Below are 19,409 nucleotides of genomic sequence, written 5' to 3' on the forward strand. Positions count from 1 at the left end.
ATCACCTTTTCTCTAAAGGAGCATCTGTATTTGTTTTGACATCACATGTAATTATTCTCACTGCCAAGGTAAAACTATTTTACTAATGACAGTTTTCAATTTTTGGCAAACCACGAGGTTGTTCTTCAGCTTTTACTGACAATGTGGTGATCTGATACATGTGAGCAGCGTGCACTGGGATTAGCTAAGAATGTTTTCATAGAGGGAAACATTTGGACTATTATCCATGCAGAAAACAAATAGGCACCCAAACTTATGGCAAAGAATTATTTTGGCCTACTTTAAACTACAGAAACACCTGGATGCTGATGGATTGTTTTACAAAATGCTAAAAACATAACATCTGAGGCATGTCTACACATTATCCAGCTCCAGGTCTTTTTCCTGTGTGTTCCAAGTGGAATAAAAAATATCCCACCACATTAGTGCAGTGTTGAATCTGAAAGAATAATTGCTACTGAAAAGTGCGATATCAAGCTCAGGCTCAGTACAGTGCTAATGAGGTCATGCACTTTTTGGATGAGAGTTGGCTTAAGTCCAGCAGAGCAAGGTAAGATGTGGCTGTGTTAACGCTCTGTTGGTGTGCTCTGAGCTCATCAATGAAACAGCCATGAACAAACAGGGAAGACTCTGTTTACTAAGATAATCAGACACTCTCCAGTAAGACTTCACAGTCATCTCAAGCAGAGACTGTTACCTATTTAATTGCACCACCTTCCATTTCACATGTAAATGCAAAGGTACAGACCCTGTCTTCCACAACCTGCTCCTTGCCACAAGGCCAACACCTCAATCACAGCTTAGCAGTACCTCTGGAGTGCAGCAGCACATGACTAAGACCCTCAGCCCCCTTAGATTTTCATCCTTCTCTTTACCTGCTACTAGTCAGGTATAACTGAGATTTCTGTTTTCCAGGCAGTATACGTTCCTCCTGCGCTGTACTGATGCAGAGGAATCCTGTTCCTATATTTTAACTGCACTGTTCCATATGTTACCAGTACTGCATTTGGCATATAATATCTTCTGGCCCCTGCAGTGGCTACATGGCTGAATCCCTTTCACAGAGCAGAAGAACTGGAAGAGTTAGAAGCACAGTAATTTCTCAGAATTCTTGGCAGTGACATACATTTATCCTGTAAGTGAATAGCCAGACAAAACAATATTGCTTTGAGGTCTCTCAGCTGGGAAGAATATTCCCCACATCTAATTTTTTTAGATTAATTTTATTTAAAAGTAATGTTGAGATACAAAAAAGGACTTACATATAAACCACTTGCTTCGAAATTTATTGGACCACAGGAAGCTATGGCTGCCTGTTCTATTGTATGCTTCAACTCCAGGACTAGAAGCAGAATCCGCTTGAAGCAGCACTATGTGTTAACTTCTTTCTTTTAGAAATGAAAAGAACCAAACAAAAAAAAAACAACCAAAATTTGTCAATCATTTTGATGTGTTTCCTACAATATTAATACAAGTTGTTAACAAAACAGAAAGCGTATAGTCAACACAGTAAAATTAAAATGTACTTTGACTGCCATACCCTCAGCTGGTAAAAATCAGCACCATCCCATACACAGGATGTCAAAAACTTCAGGCCACTTAGCTGCATGAAAGGAAAACTAATCTACCAAATCAGCACTTCTAGTATAACAATGAGATAGGGACAATCTGACACAGCATTTATTATTTCAATTACTTACTGGAGATCTCATACAAGGGATGATAACATGGAATCAAAGAAATGTAGGGTGGAAGGGGTCTCTGAAGGTCACCAAGCCCAGCCTTCAGCTAGAAGTAGTACTGTCATCAGCACCAGATCAAATCAGCAATTATTTTGGTCATTTCTTGAAAAACTGGAGGACATAGATTCCACAGGTCCTCCAGACAACCACGGATATCCTGTGCTTTGAGGTTAGGATGTTATAATAACCTTTGTAGTACAAAACAGGCTACAAGAAAAAAGATCCCTCAGCAACACTGACAGAACTCAGACTGGCAGTCTCAGAGGTGACTGGAATCAGTGGGCAGTAAGATTCCCATAGAAAAGAAAGAACAGAGAAGGAAGAAAGAAAGGGGAAAAAAAAAATAAAAGAGAGAGGGAGAGAGAAAGAATTCAAGTGAAGATTACAAAAATATACTCTCCAGGACAGAATTGCTCCTCCTGCTGCTGGAGATGGTAATTGTTTCATTTGGGAATATATATTATTTTTGCCTGAAGATACTTTTCTATTCCAGTTACTGTCTTCTCATCTATCCTAACACTATTGCTCAGCAAAAAAGTGGAGATAGACTGCAGGCCTGGTTTTCCAGTGGTCTGGCATATACAGCAAAGTCCTCACTATTTTGCTCTAGGCAACTATTCTTTTAATATATGTCTAGAGTTAGTCCCAGGAGCGGCACTCAGTGTTCAGCTGTACACTGTGAAATTTATGAATGAAAAATGCCATGCTGCTCACATTTGAAATTGTGGAAGGTTATGGTTGGGTGAGACACATTCCACTGAGTTGAATGAACTTTGAATCTGATGCAAGCTGGGATTTTTTTGCCTGTTGTAGTCAGTTGCCCCTGGCTAGATGCCAGGTGCCCACCACAGACACTCTGTCACTCCCCTCCACCACTGGACAGGGAATAAAAAATGCCACTAAAGGCTCCTGGTTTGAGATAAGGACAGGGAGAGATCACCCAGCAGTTGCCATTGTAGGTAAATATACTCAGCTTGGGGAAATTAGTTTAATTTATTCCCAATTAAAATCAGAGTAAAGTAATGAGAAAATAAAAAAAAACCTTAAAGCACCTTCCTCCCACCCCCCTTCTTTACAGACTCAACTTCACTCCTGATTTGTCCACTTCCTCCCCCTCAGCAGTGCAGGGGAACAAAGAAGGGGGGCTGCAGTCAGTTAATCACACATCACATCATCATTGTCTCTGCCGCTCCTTCCTCCTCAAGGAGAGGACTCCTTCTAGTCTTCCTCCTTCCCCTGCTCCAGCAAGGGGTCTCTCCCACAGGAGACAGATCTCCACGAACTCCTCCAAGATGAGTCCTTCCCATGAGCTACTATTCTTCATGAACTTTTCCAGACTGGGTCTCTTCCAAAAGGCGCAGTCCTTCAGGAGCAGACTGCTCCAGTGCAGGGCCCCCACAGGGTCAGAAATCCTGCCAGCAAACCTGCTACAGTGTGGCTCCTCTCTCCACAGGCCTCAGGTCCTGCCAGGAGCCTGCTCCACCATAAGCTTCCCACAGGGTTCCATCCTCGTTAAGGCATCCACCTGCTCCATCAGGGGATAACAGAAAGCTGATATCCCAGAGGTGCTACCGTGATCACTGATGGTCTCGACCTTGGCCAGCGGTGGATCTGTCTTGGAGGTGGCTGGCAGCTTCTTACAGAAGCCACCTCAACCCAGCTACCAGAACTTCACAAACCCAACACACCTATGCAAACATCAACCTTGCTCATGAGAAAAGGGTCACATCGTTTCCAAGTAAGGCAATTTCTCTATGAGGATTTTGCATTAGTGGGTAGTGAAATAAAGCCAAAGTTTTCAGCCATTTTCAAAAGGACTAAGTCAGCCAAATCTAAAAGAGGGCTTAGATACCTGAAATATGATTTAAGCAAACTGGTAATCTCAGCCCAGCACCATGATCCATAATACCCAATGAATTGCCACAAAACACTAGAGGCACCTAAGCTTATTGGACACCTTTTCTGATCTGCAATATCCCTGGATGCATGCAATTTGGTGTTTAGTTTGTGACCAGAATGACACTGGAATTACCTCTAGCTCATGTCAGGGATAGCAGACACTCATAGTGAGCCACATCCACATTCACATCACCCAGCACAGCAGGTGGCTGGAGATTTAATAGCAACAGAGTGAAACTAACAAAACTCAAGCCTCGTTCAAACTGTAAATATTAGAAGAGGAAAGCAGAATATGGACATTTTCCAGCTTTTATACTCCAGCTTTCAAGTTCTTATCTCAAGAGACCACCAGGTTCAACATCGTCCTTAAACTGAAGCAGTTCAGAGCTGCCTGTTTGCCACACTGCCTGGTAAATGAGAGGGTTTCCCAGGCCTCCTGTCAGAGCAGTCAGAGTGTACAGAGGGGAAATGGAAGAATGCTGGTCTGAGAGAAGGACAGGGAAGATACAGTGAAATTTTAAATTTGCATTTGTTGAGTGCTTTCAACATTCACATGGAAGATCTGTTTCCTACTTACATTGTAATCTAAGCAGTGATCAGAAAGCAAAGTGTAACTTTGGAAGAGTAGCTGTCAGCAGCCGCCCCACAAAGAACATCAAACTCTCACTCATAACTTAGGTTTGTGGGCACTAGAGAGTGGAGATCAGACTAACCAGGTGCTTAACTTTTTCCCTTGCCTTTCCCGATGCAGCACCATGCTGAGCATGCAGGTTTCTCATACTGCCCTGACAAGTCTCTAATGCTTTCTCATGATCTCCACTGAATCTGTATTTAATAACCTGGAACCACACAAACATAGCAGCATCACAAAATGGGTGAATGTTGTAGACACTACTGAAATGTTGGAGGTGCAGGAACTTAAAACCAAAAAATAACTTGCTAACCCTGCCATCAGGGATCACAAACTCTTACTAAAATTTCGAATAACAAAGCACACTTGGCAAAAATTTCTTATAATACTTCCAAGACTCTGGAGGCCACATTTCAGGGCTGAGACTCCTTTCAAAGCAGGAGCATGTTTCCAGGTTTTGTCACTCTGATTAAAATGATGTTTCTCCCTCTTCTCCTTAAACAGAAGAAAATTTCAAATCTAAATAATCCTGGAACTACCCCTCATTATAGCTCTTCCAGATGAGAAGTAATTTTCAATGTTGATTTTGGTTTTCTTCTAGCCTTAGGTTGTGATTTTGTGTAAGGATGTAAGGCCATACAAATGAGCCCACATGACATGGTAGAAGCCGTGGTAGTCTCAGATGACTGTCCTGGGAGGCTTCTGCATTCCTGCCTGGTGCCACAGTTCAGTTAAGGAACTGCTTCTATTAAAGACAATGCTAAACATGCCTGATTGGCTCTAATAGTGCTTGCTTGAGTTACAGAAACATTCTAGCCACAACAAAATGAGGGAAATCTTAGTACATGAAAGTTTTTGCAGCTGTATTCTTGAATATTTTTGAGAGAGGACTATTTCCTGGCTACTCATATTTGTAATATTATGGTGTCTGAAAGACTGAATCCTACATCAGAAACCCTATACCAGAATCCCTACATACATGCCTTTGCTCTCCTATCAAGAGCAATGAAAGCCAAAAACACCTTCCCCTGAAAGAACTAGCTGTGTGAGTACATGAGAAATTTTAAAAATTCAGAATTTGCCATGTAGAGGAGCCCTACTGACAATATCTAGTGTGCATTGTAGCTGAAACATTTGCAGTTTGAGATAATTGATAGAGAAGCTAGCTATAGATAAATTTGGAAAATTTAAAGAGAAAGGAATCATATCCAATACAAATTAATTATTTGAAATGTCATTACATATGTTTATTTCTCAAAACTTTTACTGTTAATCACAATTTTGTGGGGGTATGAGGAAGGGGGAACAAACTGTGGAGTAGTCAGATAATTTAGCTTTTTATAATGTATCCTGCTTGTACTGTAGTTGCTAAACATAGCACAGGGCAATTAAAGAAGGCAGAGGTCCAAGAGAAGGGCTTCCAAAGAAGCAGAATCCTACTAATTTTACAACAGCTAAATAAACCCATCAGTGTTCACTACTTTCATATGGTGCTACTTTCACTGTGCCTCATTTTTAATGATAGCACTTACTGAAAACCACCTATGCCATACATTTGCTTAAAAATTGTATGTGAGTTTTGACTTCTAAGTGGAAGAGAAAATAAGCTACAAAGGCAGACTGAATGGGAACACAGATCTGACCATGCTTTAAAAATTATTCTATTGTATCATATATAAATATAGTATGTTGGAAATGAGGGGGAAAAACCCCAAAGAACAGATACTACTTATCAAAACTAAGCATGAAGCATCACACTATAATGATAACTGCAATTATGAAAAATTATAACAAAGATATAAAAATACAAAAAGCAATGGAGAAAAATCATCGCAGTCATAGAAAAAAGAAAAGCAGGTCAGGGAGATCAGGAAGTGGGGAAAAGATGAAGCAAGTTTGCATATGTAGGGATGAAAGTGAAAAATAAAACTGGATACAGTGAAAAACCTTAACTTCAAAAAATTCAATTTCCTCAAAGTTTTTCCCAGAAAAGACAATGAATGCACATCTAGTACTGTACAGTGTTGTTTATGTGATTCATACTCTCTGAAAATATGCAGACAAGTAGAGGCAATAGCAAGACAGTTTTCCAGAAACTACTGAAATTTACCACACTTATTCAAAGCAACTATGTTGAAACATTTCCTTGCAAAAGAAAGACCAACAGGTAATTTGCAAATTAAAACTAAAACTCTCTTCATTTTTGCATAGATACTTCCTGAATGAGATTGCATGTCTTGTACAGTTTTCATGGTGAGTCCTACATTTTGCATGCTGGAAGGACAGGACATGCCATAGAGCAAAACAGGACTTTGGCCCTGTTGACTGTTCCAAAGGATTAAGTCAAATATTATTTGAAGGACCATCTGTAGATCCCACAAAAGGAAAGAGAATGAATGAATGAATGAATTCACAGATACTTGTCTGAGAAAAAAAAACCTCAAGATGTCAGCGACTGTGCTTTTCTCCCATGGGAAGAATGACCTTTATCTGAGACATATATGAGCTATATTAGACATATCTCAGCTATATTTTCATAGTGTGTGTGTGTGTGGAGATCTCTATAAGCTCCACAAGCAATCTATCCCAATGCTCAGCATCATTAGTTACTGTGATTTTTCAGTTTATTCATAACCTCAGAAACTTCTGGCCCAGTGTATTCCTGTGGTTGTGAATGCAGGAGTAGTACTGTGATGTGTCTGTATCACAACTGAGTATACATGAATTTACTGGTTCTGTGATCATTGCCAGGCAAGTAGTTCAGAGCTGGTCTGCAGTTTCCTCAGCAACACACTGCAGTTTGGGGTATGCTTTCTGGTTTGTATTTTTAAGATGACAAGTAATTTCCTGGTTTTCAAAAAATAGCCAATAAATGTTAACAAAATCAGAAAAAAATTATAAGGAAATGTATTTTTCTTAGAGTATGAAAACTACTACAAAAACATCTGTAACAGGTTGGTATATAAAGCCTAGGGATCTTTTGAGGGGATAATGGTAACGAAACTCATAGAACTTCAAATGTGGGATCCTGGTTCGAACAACGACCAAGAGACAACACTGCACACAGAAACTTATGGCTCCCAGAAACCAAAGTATTTTTAGGCAGAGATAGGAGGAAACTCCTTTCTTAGATCCAAATTTATCCGTCCATCCGTCCATCCGTCCATCCGTCCATCCATCCATCCATCCATCCATCCATCCATCCATCCATCCATCCGCAAAGCCTAGCATTTCAATGCTGAGCCAAAAAGCAAGGGGAGCATCCAAACCTATCCTTAGAAAGAAGTCTTTTAAACCTCTTTGGGTCCTTTTCATTATTTATCATCCCTGGTTCTCCCCTATGCACAGGCATTCTGGCAGGAGAGGAAGAATGAAATAGTATAAACAGACATGACAATGTAACAGGTACAGCACTGCCAGCTCCACGAAAGTACATATTAAACTATTCCTAGACCTTATTGCAAGAATTCCAGCTAGATCATACCGCATGCTCTTGTTAAAGTTATTACCACTCCTAGAAAACCTGTCCCAGTGAGATTTGATCAAATTACAAATAGTTTTCCAACTGCAAAGCAGTCAGATGGCTGTGGAAAGAACCTACTTCCAAGTATCAATATCCACTACTTAGTTTTGGGTCCAAATGGAGCTCAAGGATAGATCCGATCCCTAAAATTAGGGCTGAGAGAGATTTGTAATCTAAAATTCACTACCAATAATAAAGGCCAGCTGCTCCCATCTTCTGCTGAGCTTGCTTATATATCCCTTTTTGGGTTTTTTAAATATGTGTCTCCTGCTATGAGTACTAATTGCACATAACTGATGCTAATGTCTTGTGGTAAAGCTTCTGGCACTGCCCTGTGTTTCAGTTCCAAGCCACTTTGTCAGGTCCAGTTCCAACACCTGTTAAGTCTGTGCCCCCAGCTTTCCTGACTGCTTTTACTCTGTGCTTGCTATTCCAGTGGCTAGTTTCTTTCCAGACCTTGAAATCTTTTTCTGGAGTTCCAGAGGAAGAGAGAAGGGAAAAAGCCCAAAAGCTACCATTTCATTTTTTGCAACTTCTGAATTGCAGAGCTTTCTCCATCTCCACCTCTCTTATAGGAGCTGGTGGTACATGATGTAACACTGAGGAACACTGCAGTAATGTGACAGCACCCAACCAGTGGCATAGGACACAACAGGAAGCTGTCTTATTTCATTGCCAAGCTATTTTTGACTCAAAGAGTAAATGTGAAACACAGTTCAAGAGATAAGCCACCCAAACGTGCTAAATTGCATCCCTTCTAAGTACCAGCAGAGAAGGCAAGCAAGGATATCTAAGCAAATGGATTAATATCACTCGAATACAATGACTCAATATGATTGAGCCCCTTAAGTATGACTGTTTCAACTAATGAGTACTCAACCCATAATTATAATATTCAAAGCAGTTAATGAAAACATGTAAGATACACCACACAGGAAGGTCAGAACTCTTTTGTACTTGTGAAAACCAGAGAAATGAAATTACTAGAAGAGGGCCACACAAGTGATTCGATGACAGGCAGAGAGGTAGATCCCAAGCTTTCTGTCTAGGGCATGCTTTCATGGATTGTACTGCACCTCAGCAAATATTAGCAAAGGATATGCTTTATACTTTTATGCATCTCCTTCAGTCATCAGATATATCAATGCATACCCAAAAAAGTCTGTGTTGAATTCTATTCCTATGATGGGATTAAATGCTGTATCTCTCTCACTCACCCTGAGGAAGCCAGGCCTCTGATCAGTCTCTTTAGGCGTTTCCCACGTCTAAAATTATATTTTCAATCAGATTTTAGAGGACAACTGAATTATTTCACTGACATTATTATGTCTATTTTCTAGAGGCTTGGGATCCATTTTAAAATATGAATTTCTTAGTAATGAAGCAAGAATATGAATTTATGTCAGCTGACTTTGTGGACTAAGGGCCATACTATATCACTGGTTTTGCAGTGTGTAGTATTCAGCAAAAATGGACCAATCCATGGTATAAATATCCAGTAAAGAAACACCATACATTTTGATTATGAATAGCAGTAACAAGCAGCAGTTATATCAAGGATTTGCTGCCCGTAACCTTTATAATTAGAGGGAAATCCCAGATTCAGTTAAGTGCTTCCTTCTTTATCCATAGACTTTGGAAACATTACTGCATTAAATGGCAGACAATACAAATAATATTTCATGGTGTTCTGGGGAGTGTTTTTTACATGTAATGCTCTTGATCTCTACCAGCTGTTGAATCAAATTTGGCATAAACCTATGTCTTTGTGTATAGCCTGCAAACAATGTGGATTATAAAATGAGTAGGGCACAAACCCAATTTCAATTGCAGGCTGGGATTCCCCTATGCTTTTACAGGGAAACTTGGTTGGTAACTGTGTTTCCTATTGGGTGGGGCATGGAGACCATGCCCATAGCATTTAATCTTTGAACACTAGAATATCATGTGAGCTCTAAAGCCAAGCTATTAAAATAAAGGAGAAATAAATCATAACACATAATAAAAGCTTAGTTGTTAATTTGCCATTCAATGCACAACTGTATATTTTTCATGCTGTTTAAAATTTCACATAATACTGGCATGAACATCCAATGTTCTTTTTTTTTCCTTTTCTGTACTGAACAGATGCACAGTTTGTGTTACCATAATGAAACCTGAATATTGCCTTACACAAGGCAATTCAAGGATATCCTGATGAATATCCATGGTTAACAAAGAATGATTCATAAAGTTATGATAGCAGTTCAATGAAAGTGTTTTGCAAGTCATATGACTCCAAATAGTTATGTCACTATTTCTCTCCTAAGTACAACCAGTGCCTTACTCTGATAAGAAGTACCCATGGAAATCAAAACTGCTCACAAATATCTAGTGGACACAGCTACACTAAGATCTAGTCTATTGGTCAAACTCAACAGTTTCAGTTATTAAACCTGCTAAAAAAACTTCTGACAATACCCACAGTTTGAAAAATGCAGAAAAATCCAAATTAATTGCTTTTCATATCCCTCATGCCTTATGAAGAACCACACAGCCTCAAGTTTGAATGCAAAAGAGAAATTTACTGTACAAACTTCTGGGAAAACGTCATAAGAAAAACCCCCCATTTTCTGCAATATTCACTTGCGACAACAGCAGCTGCAGAAATCTCTGATAGTTTGAAAACTACAGTATCTCATTATCCCATTAAGGTAATTGCTAGAAACAAGTCATTAATTCTCTACTTTGTGATCTGATGTGCTATAGCAGAAGGGAGCATACACATACTTCACACAGACAAAGGCAAACTGTAACCCCTGACTAGTGCCCCTATGAAGAACACTGAGTTACTGATCACGGGGAAGAAGGACTGCTCCCTTTTAGAATAACTCATGAGCTGGATTGAGCCCACAAGTCATGGTCAGTTGTGCAAAGAAATTGAAGTTACTTTCAAAGGAAAAGGAAGAAGAAGTTTCCTCTAACAAGCTAGTCACGATATTGTAAAGTTCATGTAGCTTAAAGTGCTTTGCACTAGATTGAAAATGTTATGCTGGTAGTCATTTATCCTGTTGAGATCATTATTGTTCCCTCTGAGAAAACATTTTTGTCCTAAAAAGTCATTAATGCATTCAAGATTCTACCGAATACAACTAGCAGAAACATCACAGACAGAACATAAACTGAATCCTGTCTGTAATATCACAAATTATTGATTGATTCTGCTATACTGGAAACAATGTATTTCTCTTATAAATACGAAAAATAAAACACACCTTTTTCAGTTAATCAATCTTCAGTATTGGAAAAGGTGTAAGACACAATCTTGAAGGTAAAGAAAGGTATCCAGTCTGCCAAACCTCAGGGTTGTGTCTAAAGGCAGTTAATGAATCAGACTTCGTAACATACATACCTAAGGTTTGACAGAGAAAGACACCCTTTAAGATCCCCAGAGATAAATCCTATCCCCTAAACTCATCACAAAGAGTTGCTATTGGTTTTTTACATGCTGAGTCTGATAGTCCTGCACTCTTTGGAGGGATAAATTAGAATGGTAAATCATTTCTATTTTAAACACTCATTGCAGCAGACCAAAGAGTATAAATTATTTAAAATGCATGTGTATTTGCATTCAGGAACATAAGTACATAAAAATTCTTGAAAAGTATTCGGGTACATCTAGAGATTAATCTCTTATGGCTCTATTTTATTATTCTAAAAACATCTAAGCAGAGAGAGACTGCAGAAATTGAACAGGAACATTAACTACAGCACATGAATATTTAAATACAGAGAGGGCTTTTTTTTCTCAATCTAGTATTTTATAAGCATCTTTATTCCTACTGTTTTTCTAGGATACATATATTAAACATAGAATAAATTGCTTTAACATGAACTAACTTAATATCTGGGCAGTACCGCCACATTTAAACAATCTTTAGAATGTCTCACTGCTTGTCCTAAATACTATCTTCAAGCAGAAGTTTAGACAGACAGACAGCCAAATTCTGTCTTTCATATTATCAATTTCACTTCCCTGTAGCCAGTACACAGTTATCATCCTCCACTAAGACTGAAAGTCAGATTGCCTATTATTTAATCCCTTTGGTTTTATGGATTTGGTTTGGGGGTTTTTTTTTAATCTTTCCATGTACTCTATCTATGCTTACAATTTCAGAATGCCTAGAAGAGCACAACATCTCCATACTGCCCCTTTGCGGGGATATTGGGAATCTTACAAAATCCAAAGCTATTGAAGAGATGGTATGGTTCTTACACCTTTCATGCACATACAGAAGTCATTAAATTTAATACTGAAGTTACATTCAACCCACAAAATGAAAAACATGTTCTACTCTTTCTCATGCTTAATTCATTTATTCACAGTAAAGTCAGTGTTTCATATATTCCTAACACAATTAGCAATTTCTGAAACCTCTCATTCCTCCCTTTCACATCTCTTTGGCACCACTGCTGCTGTAAAAACCGACTCTGGAAAAGCAATGAATATGAACAAAATCTTTTATTTTCAAATACAAAAGACAGATTTTAAACTAACAGCAGCAGTTGCAAATGGTGTAAAGATGCATTTTCCTACACCCTTTCAGAGTAATTTTTGCCACTTTGGATACTTAATTCAGAATGACAGGAATATAAAGTTAATGTTCAGGACAGCTGAAATATTTTTCCCTTTTTGCTTTCTTGCTTTTCCTACAATTATTTTGGCAGCATATAACTACTATATTAATAGACAGCAAATTGGAACAAGTAAGAGATTACCTGAGAACATGAAAGTCCACATTCTTCAATCCTGGGAATAATCTGAGAATCAGCATTCCAAAATAGAATTACTAGAAGAATTTGAACATAAATACTTATCATCCTAAATTGAAAAAAAAAAAAAATACAAAAAGTAAAACCTCAGAAGAAACCTTCTACTCTGACAGTTCTCCCCCTCATGCCAAAACTTTAATAAGAATTTTAGTCCCTCCCACAGCACCTCTGAGCTCCTCCCTCTAAAACTTTCCAAAGACAGAACATTGCTAGTTCTGAGAAATATAAAGCATGCTCAACTCATTTCGCGTGTTCCAAACTGAAAAATAGGAAACAGTGATTTCTGACAATCACAGTAAAAGCCTCTTCCTTCTGGATGTCATCATATCAGCATCAGATCAGTTTCAACAGATTTGTTTTTTGTAAATTCCAGATATAAATGGTAATTTTGTTTCTAGGGTGATGTATCAGACAAGTTCATGGGTATTCAAATGCATTCTTATTTTCCTGGTTTTCTAGTGCTTCTAATAAAAAGAAATACCAGCTTTGCTGAGGTGGGTGGTATTGGAAGACTAGTTTCTTCTTTTTCATAAGCAGGAATATGAGTTTCCTTTAACCTAGAAATCTATGCCTTGAACTTATTTCCATTATTATCTAATTGTATCAATAGAAGCATCTTGTTTATCTTGTTTATCTCCAGCTTTGAGAAATATGGATGTTTTTTCAAAGCTCAACACCACCAACTCTGAAAGCAGGGTAGGAGTGAGTCACAATACCTCAATACCTGTTAGCATAACAGAATGCCCAGGAATGCCTCTCTGGGTGCTGTGTTTCACATAGTCCCACTCACCTTTGTAAGGAACAAGTATTTCAAAAATACACTGTCTGGTTCATATGGAGACTACATGTGATATTATGCCTACAGGGAATAGGCAGTTTTCCTCCACAGAGAGGGCATGCTCACCACTGAGAGATATCTTTCAGCAGGACAGTGCCAGCACCCAAGTACTCAGTGCTCTTACAAGACCCTTTATATCAGTTACAGTGGGGAATATACAACAGCATCCGCTGGGATCTGGCTATATGAGTAAAATACAATGTCTACTCTGCCAACATATCTACTGTACTTGTATTTTAGATACTTCATGTGAGCCCAGTTTGTCAGTTTTCCAAGAAGACTTTATTTTTTAGATAAGCAGCATCAATCACCATACTGTACAAAATGTAATTTAAATGTTTTGGTTAAAAAACAACAATTAAATTTTGTCATCTTATAGAAGCTCGGACATTTGGAAGTTAATGCATTGCTGTGCCTTAAACACTTGAAGGCCACTCAAGCAGGCAAGTTAGAACAGGTGCTGGCTGGAAAGGTAGGCCCTGTGGAGGTAGGGCAGCACCTTTCTGGGGCCCACTTCCCTGTTCTGCTCCATGGTGACCACATAAAGCACAGACATGATGACAAGGAGTCAGGAGCTATTGAGGAAGGGTCAATCCAGCAGAGGTGGACTGAGACCACCAAAATACCCTCAAAGCCCCCTGGCCCATTACCAAATAGGACCAGAAAAACTTTGACCATGGGCATCAATGAATCCTGAGTACATGCAGGAGTGGGATGTGACACATCTATGCACAAAAATAGTCGAGGTCAAAAATCTGCCCTGTCCACTCTCCTGTGCCTAAGAGGATCAGTAACAGAAGCTTAGAAGAAGTAAGAAGTAAAATATCCTAGTTCCGTGGATTATTTTAACATATACGCTGACAAGTTCCAATGACCTTGATCTTACAGATTTACTGAACCAAAAGCCACATGCACCTCAGTGGTTTAAATAGCTGCTTCTGGAACTTTCTTAAATGTATTTGTGAAACAACTCTTTGCATCTATTTATCTGTTCAGTTTTCAAAACTTATTGGAGCAATGAGCTGTACAATTAAACTATGTTTATTTGCTTTGCTTGGATTTTAAAACTGCTTCCAAATAATTCAGTTGCGCTCTCCCTTGTTGCTTTAAAAATACAGAATATCCATTCTCATCTCACCTTTGCCAAAACAGTCACAGCTGTATTTTTTTCCAGCATGCTTCCCTTATATTTTTGACAATAAGTAATGTACTGCCTCATTTTTACTATACCCTTTTGGATGGAGGTCCTGCAGACAATATTCAGGAGTGATCAGTTCAAGGATGTTTTTACTCTCTAGCAAATGCCATTTTGACTCTCCTTACTGTATCACTTACCTCCAGTTTCCACAGAAATTAATGACGTAATTCACTTAGGAAATTTTATTCTCTTACTGTTTCTGGTATTTCTCAGCGCACCTCTATCACATTCTGAATAAAGTTGATCATAGCACAGTTCTAACAATCTACTCTTTCTTTGCAGGAACAGTATTTCAATCAAGACAGTTTCTGTGTCGACTGAAGCTGTTATTTAGCTCAACAGGCAACAACCTCATTGTTATTTGCTTAATTTCAACCTTTTTTTTAAAATCATGTATCCTGGAATTACTGTGTTCATCCACTGTTTATATTACATCAGGTTTCGAAACCCCCATTAAGATTCTCACTAAAAGCTGGGCAATATAATTGACCCATGCCACATTTTCTGAAATCTCTCAGTTATGTAGAAGCATTGATGCATTTGAAATTTACAGGGACAGTATCTCTTAGGCCCCCTGCTCAAATGGGACTCTAATTCTTGATCATAATTTTAAAAATAATTTCTTTCTAACCAACGTCTTTTAGTCCTTGTTACTTACTACACCTTACCTATCTTTTAATCCACATATGTCTTTATTTTGATGCTTTCATTACTTTATCCCTGAAGAATAGATGACAGCAAAAGATACTGTTCTTTTCTACCAATGTTCCCACCATCTTCAGAAAAAAACACTTTTAAAAAACCCTTACTAGGAAGGGCCTCCTTTTTCACTTTGGTGATACAGATAGTTTGCACATTAAATCTTTATTAGAGCACTGGTCAAGAACACAGAAAATCCAGAATCTAAACATTTCACAGTCTAAGAAGGTTTGAGTCCAAATCTTGCACATTTCAGGATAGTGGCTTGGTTGTTCAGAGTGTTTTTAATAAAATGCAGAAGTAGACCTTAGAGTAAAGAGTGAAATCCAGTATTTTGCATTCCCCATTTTCTCTTGGGTCAAGTTTGATCTCTGGACCATCAGCTCAGGTACCCTTTTCTTAATTAGTCTCTGTCTTCACATATTTTGCACACTTGGATACATACTTGGCCCACTTCAAAAGAGAACATAATTCCACCACTGGTCAAGGGTGTACGGGAAACATTTGAAAATGAAAGTTAGGACAGATGCATCACCAGATATACCTAAGCAGCCAGAAATGGATTTTGTGACCTGATGTGTTGGAGTGTAAGCATAGAATCCAAAGAGATTTCTGCTTTGGCTACATTCTTTTTTGACTTGGTTAAATTAACGTCAATGCCTACGCTGGAAGGCATGTCCCTGTCACATCCATATTGGAGAAGTCCCAGCCTTCTTTGGAGCACAATAGTCACACATTCACACTACATTGTGCAAGAGGATCCTGTGACATATCATGGTATCATGACATCCTTCTCAATTGCAGCAACACAGGCACACGTACCACATTATAACAGCCCCCTGGCTATTATTTTAACTCTGCACGCAGTTGTATTGCCTGCTCCAGGCAACAGACATCTTGCCTCAGGACTACTCACATCAACCATAGGACAGCTGTTTATAACTTCATCTTCTTGTCATGTTGGACATGCTCTGGAGTGGAGCGGTGTGAGGTGCTACTGTCATCACAACAAAATACTCCCAAGGGATTCAGAGCTGCTTGGGAACTGCACTTTTCTGGAAGTGTGCCTATATCTCCTGTAGCAATAGGACACGAAATAAAGATGCTTGACTTCAGAAGGCTTTATTTACAATTTATTCAGCTGTTTTATATCATGCTTCACTAAGAAGACACGCTATTGGTCCATAGGACTGACACCTCTCCCATTGGCTAAGTAACAGAAATAGCAAACAATACCTGTTGTTATGGGAAAGGAATATTGTTTGCACAAGGTTGTTTTGGGAAAAAGAAAAGTGTTGAAAAGTTTCCCTTGGGAAGAGCTAGTAATTCTCAGGGTCAGAAAATATCGGGTCCACAATCTCCTGTCCAGAGTGAGCCTGTGCAGCCAGGGCAGGTATGCAGCAGAGGTACCAGCAGGGCACCTACACCCGAGAGAGAGAAGACAGGCTGGTGAAACAAGCTGCCCAGTGCTTCTGTATTCAACAAGTTACTGATTCACTCTCCAAAGACAACCACCATGTTTCATCTGTGTGATTCAAGGGGACCCCTCACTCTCCTCCCCCACACTGTCCTTTTCCTTCAAGAGCCACAAGTATTCAGCAATGGCGACAAACATCACAGTAGGCAGCACCTGAGGTGCACTACTTACAACCTAGGTACAATCCACAGATCCTGAAGACTTTCTTTTCCTAAGATTAGAATCACACAATCATCAAGTGGTTTGGGCTAGAAGAGAATTTTAAAGATAATCTAGTTCCAAATTAGGTTGCTGAAAGTCCCATGCATTAATAAAGAAATAAAATAAACGTCTTTTTAAATCATTAAAGAAAATCATCTTAGACCTCTATGAAATTGTTACTAGAATTATTAAAGAAAATTAAAAACTTGAGTGTTCAAAAAATCTACTTAAAAAAAGGCAGAATAGTAATAAAAAATAAAGCATATTCACAAGTCTTAAAAATTTTTGTAGACAATCTATGAACTTCAAGCTCAGAGAAACCAGAATGATTAGCACACGTGGAGGGGTTGCAACTAATAGTAAATCATTCATGCACCATGTGCACACAATTTTATTTTTTTCTCAGGAGATGCTTCAGTCTGCTTTTTTTCTTAATTTACACAGGGCTATTTTTTTAAGCTAGGAACCTAACTCCTGGTATAAGCTAGGCAGTAGCCCATGGCATAAATTCTAGTGATACCCAGCAAGGCAGGAAATGGCACATTTCCAAGCAGAAACCCTTCTAACATGGCACACACATATTTACCTCACCAGGCTGACCTCAGAAAGGGATATGATTTTTTGTCCTTTGAACAGGCTTTCTAGCTGGGATGTGGAAACAGACCACCTACCAGCAGACCCTAATAAAAGCTTCAAGCTATCAAGATTTACTCTGTCAAACATCAACACAAAAAATCCTTTGGTAAAGAAGGGCATATGGGCAGGGGGTGTTGTTTAGAGTTACAAAAACATTGACACACAGAGTGAGATTTACAGTGAAATTTCCTCTGCATGAGAAATGCTTTTCAGGTCAGCAGCCAGACCTACCTTAATTATGATTTTAAAAGCCTGCCTCTTACCTCCATGATTTTCCTTCTTGCAAGGTATGAGAAAATTCAGCCTCCAGAGATGTATCCATGGTAGGACTCCTAGTTTACCAGGCATGCAGGGAAAAGTCCTGCACCTGGCAAATTGTCCAGTCTCCTCTGTGCTGAACAGAGCAGGAAGGGAGCCATGGCCAGGCAGGGAGCACTAGGATGATCACCTCCACTGGAAAGCAGAATCCATAGCTGGCAGCTCTATTACAATATCTTTTTTTATTCCCATGTATTCCTTACCCTTGTTAATCTCAGGGTCAATCCAAATTTTAACTCAATCATCCTGTTTAGCCTCTTTAGTTGTTCTCTTTTCTTTTTGATGAAAGCTATTTTCTTCACTTTTTATTAAAACACTTTAATTCCCCAAGAGAAATGCAAATATCTCCTATCTCCTATTATATATCCTTAGTCTCTTCATAGTCACTCCAAACAGGGAAAAAAAAAAAAAAAAAAAAAAAAAAAAAAAAAAAAAAAAAAAAAAAAAAGGAGCTGTTTAAAAGGCTCTCACTCTTTAGAAGAGAGCATCTGAAACCATTTGACTCAAAAGGAGGTTAAAGTGCCTTCGTCTGCTTTGTTGGTATAGGCATTTTGTGGAAAGGAAATTCCATCAGCTGTGCAACTTCCCTTAATTTATTTTCCCACTCAAATAATTTACAAGAGGTAGTATCTACTTATATCTAACCTGGATAACCAAAGCCAATCTTCACTTGGCAGAAAACAGAGATAATTTCTTAAAGATACAGATGCAGTTAAACAAAAGCGAAGTGTTTTACCACATAAAGTAAAACAAACCATTAAGGAAACAGTTAAGTTACATTCACACTATTCTACATACTAACATCTTTTTACTTTAAATGATTCATGAAGAATTTCTACACTGTCTACAGTTTTTTTCCCAGTTTCATGCATGAGATTTAGAAAGATGTTTATTTTTAGGTAGAACTGTCACTATTTCTTTGCAACTTTCAAAAAAATAGTTTACCATCAAACCCTAACTTTTCCTACTTGTAAAATTGGTAGGATTGTAACAGATATGTAATTAATTATCTGTTATGTTGAGAGAATGGTCACACAAGTACCACCAGTACAGGCATGAAATTTTGCAGTATATAAGAAACAGCAGCTGCAGCCTGTGGTAGCTGATGTGGTAGTCTGGACAAAAGCACACCCTGTTATTTTTAGGTGGACAGGGAGGTTGCTGTACACATGCTCTTAAAAAGCATTGCTCTAAACTTGAAAGAGTACCCTCTATGTATTTAAATCCCATAACTGTCAGCTTTCCCAAAATGAGAAGAAAGATGCTAGTGTACCCAAAAGGCTCCACACACTCCACACCTTTCTCACTTTCTTTCCCCTTCTCAAAAGCAAAAGGTTAAGCTTGGAAGCAAGCTTTGAACAAATGATCTGAGTTATTTCAGATTAAAAAAAGAATGAACTTCAAAGTCTATAACCTTTCAAAACCCAACAATAAA

The 19,409-nt window shown here is 38.6% G+C and overlaps 1 protein-coding gene across 1 annotated transcript in view; it reads right to left on the reverse strand.

Moving 5' to 3' along the window:
• Positions 1 to 12,758, reverse strand: part of IL17REL (interleukin 17 receptor E like) — a 43,796-nt gene extending 31,038 nt beyond the window's left edge. The window contains exon 1 of the mRNA XM_066184543.1: positions 12,554 to 12,758. Within this exon, the coding sequence (XP_066040640.1) occupies positions 12,554 to 12,655 (102 nt within the window). The 5' untranslated portion in view covers positions 12,656 to 12,758. The remainder of the gene's footprint in view (positions 1 to 12,553) is intronic.
• Between the last annotated feature and the right edge of the window lie 6,651 nt (positions 12,759 to 19,409).

The sequence above is a fragment of the Chamaea fasciata genome, unplaced genomic scaffold (assembly GCF_029207755.1).
Source record: "Chamaea fasciata isolate MVZ Bird 193981 ecotype frontalis unplaced genomic scaffold, bChaFas1.0.hap1 SCAF_5, whole genome shotgun sequence".
Taxonomy (NCBI): domain Eukaryota; kingdom Metazoa; phylum Chordata; class Aves; order Passeriformes; family Sylviidae; genus Chamaea; species Chamaea fasciata.